At 53.2% G+C, this 12725-nt stretch overlaps 1 protein-coding gene across 1 annotated transcript in view; it reads right to left on the minus strand.

Annotated features, from left to right (window-relative positions):
* Window positions 1-12725, minus strand: part of Bmp7 (bone morphogenetic protein 7) — a 78363-nt gene that overhangs the window by 51342 nt on the left and 14296 nt on the right. The window contains exon 2 of the mRNA XM_042276890.2: window positions 736-928. Within this exon, the coding sequence (XP_042132824.1) occupies window positions 736-928 (193 nt within the window). The remainder of the gene's footprint in view (window positions 1-735; window positions 929-12725) is intronic.

Here is a 12725-nt window from a genome sequence, read left to right on the forward strand (position 1 = left end):
AGAAGCAGTGCCTGGACCAGGCTCCCCTCGTCCCCGTTCCCGTCCTAGCTGGGCATTCTCCCACTAACTTCTGTGCCACAGTGTCTGTGGGGACAATAAAGTCCCACAGCCTCAGAATACAAAGGCCTGGCCACAAGAAAGGCGATCTTGGCTGCTACAGAACTTTGGAATGTATCTGAGGGTGGCCCCCCATCATCTCTGAGCTCTTCACCTTTCTCGAGGTTCCAGAAATAAGTCTTTCAAAACAAACTTTTGGTTCCTGACCTAGCATTTCTTGGACAGCCAAGATTCTCCAGCTGTTTGCTTTTGGTTCGTTTTTGTTTTGTTTTGTTTTGTTTTCCTTCCCTTAGCATTTGATTACAAATGGCCATTTTCATTGGTGGTCCTGATATCACCCAAGGCTCAGAGCAGTGAATAGAAGGACCATCAACACCAGCCCTCCCCCAACCCCAACACACCACCACACCTAGACCGTTCATATACACCTGTCTAGGGAGGCACAGTCACAGGCTTCACAGGCTTCCTGTCCTCCCAATATCCCCCACCAAGTTTGTATACCGTCATAGTTTGAAGGAACATTCACACATCACATACCTTAAGGCAGTCATCTGGTCTAGGGCCCAATAGTGGAAGCTGCCAGGATCGTTCCCCGCCCCACCCTCAGCCTGTCATCCACTCCTTCCTCGGCAGCTAAGGGAACTCAGGATCCCACTCCCGTGCAGAGGCAGAACCTACCTGCCTGAGTGCTCCTGGAGCACCTGGTAGACTCTGATCTGGAAGGTCTCGTTGTCAAATCGCTCCCGGATGTAGTCCTTATAGATCCGGAATTCAGCCGCAGTCACTGCTTCGCCCTCGGGGATCTTGGAAAGATCAAACCGGAACTCTCGATGGTGGTAGCGGGGGTGGAAGAATTCCTTGTCATGTTCCACTGGAGGGGAAGAAAACACACCAGCACCGAGAACATTTAGTGTCTGGTTCATCTCTGTCCATGCAACTGACTGGGTGTCCTGAGCTGGGTGGACACGGCCTTGGCCAACCCTTTGTGAAAGCCTTCCATCCCATACAGACACACTGTGGACCCGATGGTCACTGGTCCAGACCCGAGGGCAATCTTCAACAAGAGCATGGCTCTGTATCCAACTTGCTGGGGAAAGTAAAGCGCTGACCACAGCAACAACCACACCAAACCCTAGAAGCTCAAGCCTGGGTTCTAATCCAGCCTCGGCCACTAAGTAGCACTGTGGCAGTAAAAGATGCCCGATGCCCCATCTGAAACTCAGTTTCACCATGTGGAAAATGGGGCTGTGATGTGTGAGGGGCCGAATTCACATACGTGACTGATAATGTTATGGTAGATAACTGTCACTGGTGAGCAGGCACCTTGCTTGGCCTGTCCAAGGACAGCGTAGGACAATGGTTCCCAGCCCTGGGCTGCATGGAAGAGTGACTATGGATGCTTTTAGTAATTAAAGATGTCTGGTGATGGTGGGCTTGTGCTATAACCAGCTCTCAGCAAGGTGTGACAATTCCTATGGTGTAAATGCTACCATCCTGAGAGAGCTCAGCTGATGACCCAAAGGGACTTCAGACGAGAAGAGACGCACACCATGAGCCGCCACCGCACCGTGCTCCTTATAGCCCACCCTGAACCTAAAGGGATCAAGAGCTGGCCGAGGGAACTCTCCAGATGCCTCCTGGCGTCGGCTCTCCTCCTAACACATGGGAAAGGTGAGCTGACATGACAATGAGGTGTCAGAGATGCCGCCAGTCCCTCGGGTTTGCTGACAGGAGATGGAAGGAAGGACCCCTTTGCAGAGGCTGCTGAGAAAGGCAGTCTCCTGGGTATCAAGAGAGCCTGGTGACCCCAGGATAAGGAGTCAAGGCAGGAAGTCTTGGATAGTTCTCCCCCCCCCCAGCTCCTTCCACACTGCTTCAATTCATTTCTGACACTGATACAACACCCTGACACAAGGCAACCTAAAGCGGAGAGGGTCCCTTTGGCCTGCAGGTCCCGGTGACAGTCCATCACGGCAGAGGCTTGGCCACAGGCAAGACAGAGAGGAATGAAGGGACCCACGTGGCCTGCTGGCTTGCTGACTTTCCTCATTCTTATACAGTCAGGGCCTGAATGCCTACGGAATGCCAGCACCCATAGAGGACTCGGTCTTTGTACAACGATTAGCAATCAAGACAGTCCTCCGCAGACAAGCTTACAGGCCAACCTGATCTAGACAATTTCTCAACGTCCCAGGTGATGCTAGGTGCTGTCAATGGACAGGTAAACTTAACCAGCACAGTGCCCAAGCTTCCTGAGGAAGGGAGCATAACACAGCAATGGCCAAGCATGCACCTGAGACCCGAAGGTGTCTAACAGCCTGCCTGGAGTCAAAATGCTGGGATTCACACCAGGACCTACCCAACCCAGGCCCTGCACCACCACATGTGTTTAAAGCAACCGTGAGAACAGCTGGGCAGGTTGAGTTATCTGTTTGTTGAATGACTTCACAGTGTACCACTACACATGTGTAGCGGCAGCCACCAGTCCCGCAGTGAACAGCCAGTGCCTATGCCCACACCACCCCATCTGCTCACCCCAGGGAGGAGCTTTCAATGTACACCCCAATAGCATCCCCACCCAAGCAAAGCCACTAAAGACCACCCTGTATCCAGCTGGGACATAAATGGCCGTCCATAGTCTTGCTGGCTTCCAGGAGGTAGCTAGCACGTGACTCCAGCCTTTAGATGCCACCCTTACTTTCCTCCTTCACCGGGAAGTGTTAGGGGCCTCCTGACTGCCCAGCTACTCTTCTTGGTCCTAACGTCTGTCCATCTTGCAAGCATTCCCTAGACTCAGCCTTGGCTTACTCACAGCTCCCCAGGGAGAGCTCGTCTACCCAGAACATGGTTACAGCCCACAGGCAGATGGCTCCCTGCATGCAGAGGACCCCACCTCCAGAGGACCCCACCTCAGAGGACCCCACCTACAGAGGACCCCACCTACAGAGGACCCCACCTCAGAGGACCCCGCCTCCAGGGGACCCCGCCTCCAGGGGACCCCGCCTACAGAGGACCCCACCTACAGAGGACTGCCTACCTGCTAAGGGCTCCGACATGGAGACAACTCTCTGCATATAAACGACCCGGACACGCACATGGCTTCCTCTCATACCTGGCTGTCTCCCCCAAGCATCCTGCCTATGCATCTAGTCCTGCCTTGGTATCTCCAGTAGTAGGACTCACAGACTAATGAGAAGTCAGTCCCCAGATCATTCATAAATCACCCCAGTCAAGCCTGGCTCTCTCCTGACACTCTCTCAGCTTGGCCAAGCAACGCTCACTCTTTTCTGCTCTAGCAGAGCCCCCACAACCAACCCAGATGCACGCCTTCCCTCCTCATCCTAAGGCTCCTGAGCAGTTCTCTCTATGTCCACCCCTCCGTCCCTTCCCTTCTCTCCAGCCACACAGCTGAGTTTGGGCAACTTTGCCTAGAGATGGGACCAGCCTATCATGGGAACTTCCGCTTAGGTTCCAGTGGTGTCCTGGAGTGTCAGGAGAGTGCTCTCGGTGCCCAGCCCACACCGCTAAGACATGGCCCTCACCATGTCCTCCTACCCACTTTCCTGCTCTGCCCACAGGAAAAGCCCTGCCCTCCCCTCCCCTTCTCTCCACTCCTCTCCCCTCCTGGAGTAGGCCATGTTTTCCTGGGCGAGTGATGCTTCCAGGCTCAGCAAGGAGAGCCACCCTGTGTCTGCCCAGGGTCACTGTGGACTCCCAGCTGGAGTGCAGTCAATCCCGACAAGCTTTAGTTCTGTGTCCCCTCCCCCGGCTTCAGACTGGTTCCACTAGCAAACCAAAAGATCAGGCAGAGAAGAAGACAGCAGAGTGTCTTCTCTTTCCTTGCCAAGGATGGCTGAAGAACCCAGAGGTGCAGAAGGCACAGGCCTTGCTAGTGATGCTAGCATGCAGAGATGCTCACCATGAATAGCTTTGGCCATTGTCTAGGGGGAACCTGTGAGATTGGAGGGATTCCTGTTTTGCAGATGAGGAAACTGGGGTTCAGGGAGGCCAATTAGCTTATGCACAGTGCAAAGTGAGTGACAGCAGAACTCTGAACCCCACACTTTTGACCTCTATTCACTGAGACCTGGGGTCCAAGTTTGGTCTTGGCTGTGTCACTCAGCTGTGTGGCCTGGGTCATGTGACCTGTGCTCAAATGTCTCTGTGTCCTCAGAGAATAACAGCAATGGCCTTGGCAGTCATCAAGGGTGGCCCTTAAGCAGTAATGGCAAAGGGTGTCTGCCACTGTCACAGGGCCTCCAAATGATGAGGCAGGAGAACGCCCATCAGTACAGACAACAGGATGTACCTGTGGGTGTTTACATCACAGCACCAGGACAGGGTCACTTACCAAAGACAAACAAGGAATCATGAGGCAGAAAGAAAGAAACAAACAAACAAAGGGACACTGTATTAGTTACTTTTCTGTTGCTGTGACCAAGTTCTCAGAACTAAGGCAAGACTACAGGGAAGGGTTTACATGAACTTGGGCTCCCAGAGGGCTAGAGTCCATCACCACGACGGAGAGGAAGCATGGCAGCGGCAGGCATGGTGGCTGAGAGCTCATCTCTTAAACTCCAAACAAAGCAGAGACAGAGACAGAGACAGAGACAGAGAGAGACAGAGAGATCTAGAAAGGACAAGACTGAAGACCTTGAAAAGGGCTGGAGGGACATGCTAACTGTGGTCCTGAAACCCTGGGACTCTAAAGGAAAGTGTGTCCCCACCAACAGGGCGGCGCCACACCAGAGAGACCAGGACGTCCACACTGCTCCCGGGGAAGGGAGGAGACAGGTTTTCATGGACAGGTTTTCCATACCCACCACCTCAGTCAACACAGCGCTCACGGAGGCCCAGGCTCGGATTCGAGACCTGGCTAGACTGTACCAGAGAGAAGTGGTGGGGGGCGTGGGGCCTGCAGAGTCTTCTCCAATGTGGCCCCGAAGCCAGACAACATTAAAGCCCCTACACTTGGTGAGTGTGTGTGTGTGTGTGTGTGTGTGAATGCACGCCTGTGAAGGCAGGACCAGGGTGTTGGCTCCCCTGGAGCTGGAGTTACAGGGGGGTTTTGAGCCCACTGATGTGGGTGTAGGAATTGAACCCCGAGTCCTTTGGGGGAGCAGCAGCTGCTGAGCCGTCTCTAGTCCTCAACAGCCGCCAAACTTTACGGTCACCTGGGGAAATGTGGGTGACCAGCGCTGTCTCACCGCCTGCGCACACGTCACTCAGTTCTGTGAGACGCATCTCAGTCCGCTGTCTCTAGAATGTTCATCTGGAAAAAGTGAAACTCTGTCCCCACTAAAGGCTCATTTTAGTCTCCGCTCCCCCGGCACTAGAGACCACTGTGTAACTTCCTGTCCTGTAGCTGCGTTCCTCCGTGAACCTCCTGTCAGAATCTGTCCTGTGACTGGGTCATTTTACTCAGCAATGTCCTCGGGATCATCAAGGTTATAACAGGCATCAGAACATCTCTTTTCAAGGTTGACTAACATTCCATCGTATGGCTCGACCACGCCCTGTTATCTACTCATCCTCCTGTCGGGACAGGTGGTCTGTGGGGCTCACCGGCCAGCCAGCCTTGTTTAACTGCCGAGCTTCAGGTCACAGTGAGACACTCTGTCTTAAAAAATAAGATTGGACAGCTTCTGAGAAATGATACCTCAGGTTGACCTCCAGTCTCCATACACCACACACACACACATACTATCACACCCACATCACACAACCACACACACTATACCCCCCCACCCCACACATAAAAAACATACACAACACAAAACACACACTACCATATCCACATCACACACACCACACATCCCATACACCACACACACACACACACACACAAAACACACACACACAAAACACACTATCTCACCCACATCACACAACCACACACACTATACTCCCCACATCCCACACATAAAAAACATACACAACACAACACAAAACACACTACCATATCCATATCACACACACCACACATCCCATACACCTCTCTCTGTCTCTCTCTGTCTCTGTCTCTGTCTCTCTGTCTCTGTCTCTCTCTCTGTCTCTGTCTCTCTGTCTCTGTCTCTGTCTCTGTCTCTGTCTCTCTCTCTCTCTCTCTCTCTCTCAATGGCCTAGATGCCCCACCCCCATCCCACAGGTTACATCCTTGATCCTTACAAGACCCCTACTCCGAGACAGGTTTGTCTCACAACTGAGGAGACCGAGGCTCAGTATAAAATCACTGGCTACAGCCACAGAGACCTGGAGGCCCACAGGCCAGGGCCAAGCCCCACCACTCTAAACCACAGCCGGCTTTGTACAGGGGAGGCACCTGAGCTGGATGTGCACAGAGCCCTTGGCATTCCGCACAGGTTCACGTTCATCTCGCCGCCACTTAGCTCTGGAACATCACTGAGTATCTGTAGTGACGGTCAGGCCTCCAGAGTTCCCGCACCAGCTCTCCAGTGGGGTCTTAGGAGACGAAGCCTCCTTCTGAGCACAGGGCTGCTTTGGCATCGGCAGGGGGTGGGGTGCCTCTCTGTCCTAGTCCGCAGCCTAGAGATGGTGGGCCGGAGGCGGCACTGAGGAATGAGGTCTTTGCTACAAGATTAAACACTTCAGTGTCCACATGTGTGCAGCACAGCTCGAACAATGTCATCATTGTAAACTGGTGCAGCGGAGGGTTCGGGCTGGGCTGGAGCGGGGGAAAGATGGGTCTAATTATCTCTCCAGGGCCGGGCCAGTGTTTGCCTAAAAAGACCCAGAGTGAAAAGAGCTGACAGCAAAGATGGGCCATGAGTCTAGGCCCTCCTCCCTCCACAAGCCAGAGGTCGCCTTGACTTGTCACTCATGTCCCCAGGGTGAGACCCAGGGCTATCTGGTCCCAGTGCCATCCTCAAATAACTGGAAAACAACAGAAGACATGACAACGCTGCACGAAACCAGTCAGGACAGCTTTGACCCTGACCCCTTCTGCACCGGGCCACTCTGAGCAGCGCCCATGTGTCCGTGGGTGTCATACAGATGGACACGGTGACTAGAATCTAGTAGGTTGAAGTCATAATGTTGCCACACCCCACAGCTCATGCACTGCAGAGCCCCAAAATGCAGAATGGCATGAGGGGATTGACGGTGGTTCATCCCTGGGATCCTGGCTATTGGGAAAGCTCCGGTAAGAGGGTCACTTGAGCCTACGGGTTCAAGGACAACCCAGCAAAATAGTGAGACCCACTCTAACTTTTTCCCTTTTCTTTCTTTTTTATTTATTAATCTATTGTGAAGATGGGGATTAAACCCAAGGCCTCAGACATGCTAGAGAAGCCCTCCACCACTGAGCTACATCCCTAAGCTCTTTTCTGATTGTTTTGAGATGCAGTTTCTTGTTAGCTTTGAACTTGCTGTGTAGCTGAGGATAACCTTGAACTCCTGACCCTCCTGTCTCCATCTGTCAAGTGCTAGGATTGCAGGCTTGTTCCACAATGCCTCCCAGATGTTACTGTGCAGTGTTGAGAGGCTGTGAGCTAACCAAACCTCAAGAGGTCAAGGGTGCTGGACTTGGTCCGTATCTGGGCTGTCAGCCAGCTGGGTGGGACCCCAAAGCTTTTCATCACTCTGAAATCCTCCTTCTCTTCCAGGAGGTCATGTCATGCAAACTTGCCAGCATCCCACCAACTTGGACCTACATATGGCTCAGGATGGCCTCTATCCATGGGCACTGCCCATGGCAGTAGCCACGGACCACATGTGGCCACCGGGCCCTTGAGATGTGGCCACCGTGGCTGGGTGCTTTGCTGTTGCTGCTGTATTTAACTTAAACTTAAACAGCCACTTGTGGCCTGTGGACTCTCTGCCCAGCAAACGTGTGCGGCACGGTGGAAAGTCCTGTGGATCAGCACTACTCTGCTGAACCAGGTGCCACCACCTGCTCCAAACCATGCAGCCTGTGTAGAGTTGGTGCGAAGTGGGAAGGAGAGCACGTGTGTGGGACACACAGGATGGCTGTCCTCAAAGAGAGGAGGTTTAAGGTGAGAAGATCCGTGGACAGCAGAATTCCACGGAAGGGGCTGTGGAGACGGCTCAGTGGGTAGAGCGCCGGTGACGGAAGCATGAGGGTATGGTCTGGACCCCTAGCACCCACATAAATGCTGGGCAGGGCAGCACGCATCTGCAGCCCAGTGCTGAGATGACAGAGACGGGAGGATCCCTGAGACTCATTGGCTAACCAGTCTAGCTGAACTGATGAGCTCTGGCTTCATTGAGAGACTGCTCCAAAGCATAAGAGGAAAAGAGATTGACAGCTGACACTAACCTCCAGCCTCCACATGCACCTACCTACACATTAATGTGCACGAGCGTGTGTCGTGTGAGCACATGAACACACACACACACACACACACACACACACACACACACACACACACACACACACCTCTCCATTCCAGATCTTGGGGTCTGAGGCGCATGTATAGGTTTCATGGACCCTGGACACTGATGTCCCTGGTTCTGCCTGCAGGAAGACCCCTGCTCATGTGGCAAGGTCCCTTGAAGCAGATGCTCACAGTACACTCGTGACTGATGTCCTGTGGGGACAGTGGTCAGACATGTCCAGGTGACATGTGCAGGGCTCTGCTCCCATGGCCTCTAGGCCTTCCCGTCTGGAATACAGCTGCCTGCTGCAGAAACCAAATGCCAGTCTCCACCGTGGGTCAGAGCTAGGATGAGTCCTGGCTCCACAGTCCTGGCATGATCTCTTGCTCCAGATTTGAGGACCCAGGCCACGGGAGGGTCAAGACTGCTCCCCCTAGACGCTGATGGCCAAACAGGCTCTGGGGTTGAGCCTAGCCTATTCCCAAGAGTTCCAATGGTGCCAGGGCACCCCACTTCCACAACCACTGGGATGCATGACATCTGTGGAGCCTCAGGTACACTCAAAGGTCCTCAAAGATGGCTGGCCTCGCGCTTGGGTTCACCTCTGCTCCGCCCACCGCTCCTCTGCCAGGTGCTCACAGCTTTCCTGGGAAGGTGGCAGAGGACTTGAGCAGCATCCCACAGTGCCCAGGACGACTCCTCTTCTGACCTCAATCTGCTCAGAACGAAAGCGGAGTATGATCCCAGGGGCCTGAATGTCCAATGGGACACAGCTTCTGCCAACCACTGATAGGGACTCAGGACAAGTTAACCCATCTCTAACAGGCTCAGTTTCCCCCGTGACACAAAGCCACACAGAGGCCCTTACTTAAGGGACTGCAGTGAAAAGTAAAGACAACAGAGGCCAGCAAACAGTGTGGCAGGACCAGGTCCCTGCTACACAGCTGGCCCCGGCAGGGGCCCAGGCTCAACAGCCAGGTGGGAGTGGACCTGTGGCCTCCTCCTTCCCCATTGGGCAAGGGGAGACCCAGACTGCCCCCCAGGCAGCTGGGGCTGTGGGGTCAGTGGGCAGGCACAGCTGCTTTCAGGTATTCAGCAGCAAATCAAATCACATGAGAATTTATAATCCTTCCTGGGGTCTGGGTTCTATCAGCCTAAACTCATTAGCCCCAGAGATGCAGGTGTCTCAGAAAGGAACAGGCTCCATCTCCCCTTCAAAATAAGAGTCTTCCGTAGCGCTGACCTGAGGCTCCGGTCCAATCATGGACAAATGAGTGCTCGACGTCACTCCTGGAAAAAGACTGGTATGGAGATAGTTGGAGATGATTTGGTGGAAACTGGAAATCTTCAAGGCCCTCACTTGTCTCAAGCTCACACTTTTACAAAAAACTCTCAAACTCCTGGTCTGAACCACCAAAGCGCTTTTAAAACGGCCTGTGGAGTCTGGTGCAGTGGCGCACACACGCCTTGAATCCCAGCACTCCAGGCAGAGGCAGGGCAGAGGGACCTCTGTTGAGTCCAGGCCCGTCCAGGCTTCATGGGGAGACCCTGTGGATCCCCCCCCCCCCGGAGCTGAGGGAGAGGCTCCTCCTACTGCGTCGCACACCAAGCCAAAGACAGGCCCATACTGCTCCGCGATTTCTGGAATCTTCGATTTAAGAACGGATTGGCAAACAAATTTACGTGTTCAGAGGCAGACAGTGGTGACCACCAAGTGTGAGAACAGGAGGCTGCAGAGAAGGGAAGGGGACCCCACATCTCACTCACTGCTCCAAGTGTTCAGGGGTATACGCTACAAGAATAAGATGCCATGAACCAAGAGGGTAACCGAGAGGACATCGGGCACAGGCAAACTTGATCATTATTATTATGACTAACCCAGCTGCAATCAAAGAGCAGGCACAACACCCCGTGTCCCCAGCGCAGCCACAGGGGACCAGAGGCTGACTCCCTGCCACCCATCTAGGTGCTAAGATCTACCTTCTAAACCAAGTGAGTCACGGGACAGCATGTGATCAAGCTTCAAGTCTCTCTCCAAAACTTTTAGTTAAATTTGGAAGTTCAGTCACCTCATCAATAACTCAAGTTCCTTTCGTCTTTTTCACCTTGCCACTGTTTGCACAATGGCTTTTAATCCTTGGACCTCGTGGTCACAAAAGAGCTGTCACAACCCCAAGCATCACGTCTTCATAGAACCACACTCAAGGCACAAGGAAAGGAAAAAGACAAAGTTCTGTCGGCTCAGCAGTCACTCAGTGGGAAGCAAAATATTTTCCCGAACCACCTCCTGCCCGTTGTACAACCAGCAGGTTTCCGGTTGTGTTTGCTAATTAGAATAACAGCCCAAGGCTGTTTCAAGCTGCAAGGGAAGCTGAGCAAGCAAGGGGGGGGACGACGCTTATCCTATAATCACAAGTTGCTGTGAGCAGCCATGTTGGCTCCAATAGACCAGGAAGCAGAGGAGGCAGGAGGGCTTACATCTGTCTACTGACAGTGCTGGGAGCCTTTCGAATAAATCTGGCACCTTCTCCAGGACTCAGTGGGTGCTGGCATAGCGTGCCCTTTCTTTACCCTTGGGGAGGCACTGATTCCCCAACACATATAAGCTACTCATTATTGAGCTGTGATGCCCATGATCAGAGAATTTTGACAAATGAGCAGACACATGCTGGCCGGAAAGCCTTCTATGGATATCTCCCACTTCCCCCATCCATCAGAAGAAACATCCAGGCCCTGTCCCAGCATCTCCCAGAGGAACATGCAGCAGTAGGGTCAAGGCTAGACCCCACCCACTGATGAAGGGCCTGCCAGGGTTCAGGTCCTCAGGGCCTTGAGCCACCTCCAAGGATCAAGTGTAAACCAGACTCTTAGGACATTCAAAGCATCTTGTCCTTGTGAACACTCCGACCAGGGAGACAGCTGTCACCTGTCCCTGAGCAGGACAGGACTTCTGACCTTCCTAGGTCATTGTCAAGAACATTCGCCCTTGTGGAAGGACATGGGAAGGATTCTGCTGGTCATGTTATCAGCAAATGCTTAACTTCAGCTGGGTCTTCAAGGCCAGACCTTCGGGGCAGTCTGCGGACTGCTGAGAGTCTCGTTTGGTTAGCAGTAATGAGCTGGGGGCACAGCTCAGAGGTGGCGCATTGGCCAGCAGGCTCAAGGCCCCAGGTTCTGTCCCCAATACCAATAAACATGAAACAACCATCAAATGCAGCCAGCCTTCTGCATACACTCACAGGGGCACACTGCTGTTTGCAGGCTTTGGAAGCCAGCTCAGGCTCTACGTACCCACGCATACAGTGGAGCCAAATCACACATGCATACCTTCCTAACTACAAGTACGCAATACAGGAAACCACAAAGAGGAAGAGAACACTCTAATCCATTCAACATGGCTCCCAACAGCCAGCTCTAACCTTCCCTCTGTCTTCCATGAGCACAGCTGGCTGGAGGCCAGAGCACACCTTTCTACCCTGACTTGTAGCAAGATGTGTCTTCATGACCCAGTGTGACTGGAGAGTCAAGGAAGGAGACATCTAGGGAACTTCAGGTGAGGTTAGCAGGACTCTATTTGGGGCACCTCTCCATCTGGTCCCCAGTTCTGTTTCTTTAAAAGCCCTGAGCAATGACAGATCTTAATCAACCAAGACATAACTTTCTAGTGTAACAGGATCAGCCCAGTGTGATATCACCAACTTCCTGTTTTGCCTCGTGTCCTGTCAACACAGGCAAGCTTCTGACAGAGTCAGTGTGTCTCTCTGCTCAGGCATGCCACCTCCATCCAGTGCCCTAGATATAGGGCTGAGGCACCATGCTCAGAACCCTGGCTGCATGCATGCCTGTACTCAGGCCACAGTGAGGCCTACAGCCGAGATCCCTGGCCTCAGCGTGCATACACCAATCTCCTCTCTTCTATTAACCCAGCCCCCAAGGTACAGGCAACAGAATAATGCTAGATATGGACCAAGTCCCTGAGCTAAAAAAGGAAACGGTCTTGGATCTACCAAGAGGTAGGAGTGGGCCTCAGAGCTGAGCAGCTTATGAAAAATTCATGAAGGGATGGGACACAAAGATCTGACCACTTGGTGGGGTGGAGTACTGCCCTGGGGTGGGGGTGGGAGAGCTAACATCAGAGGAGACATGGGTCCAACCAAACCAGGAAGGAGTTGCTCTGAGAAGGGGGAGGAGGTCCCTGAAGAAGGATAATGCTTCCAGACAACATCTGTTCACAGGCAGGGGTCCACAAAGGCCCATGGTGGCCCAGCAGAAGACACTGAGGCTTTGACTACCACAGTATCTGACGCAGC

The sequence above is a fragment of the Peromyscus maniculatus genome, chromosome 4 (assembly GCF_049852395.1).
Source record: "Peromyscus maniculatus bairdii isolate BWxNUB_F1_BW_parent chromosome 4, HU_Pman_BW_mat_3.1, whole genome shotgun sequence".
Lineage (NCBI taxonomy): Eukaryota > Metazoa > Chordata > Mammalia > Rodentia > Cricetidae > Peromyscus > Peromyscus maniculatus.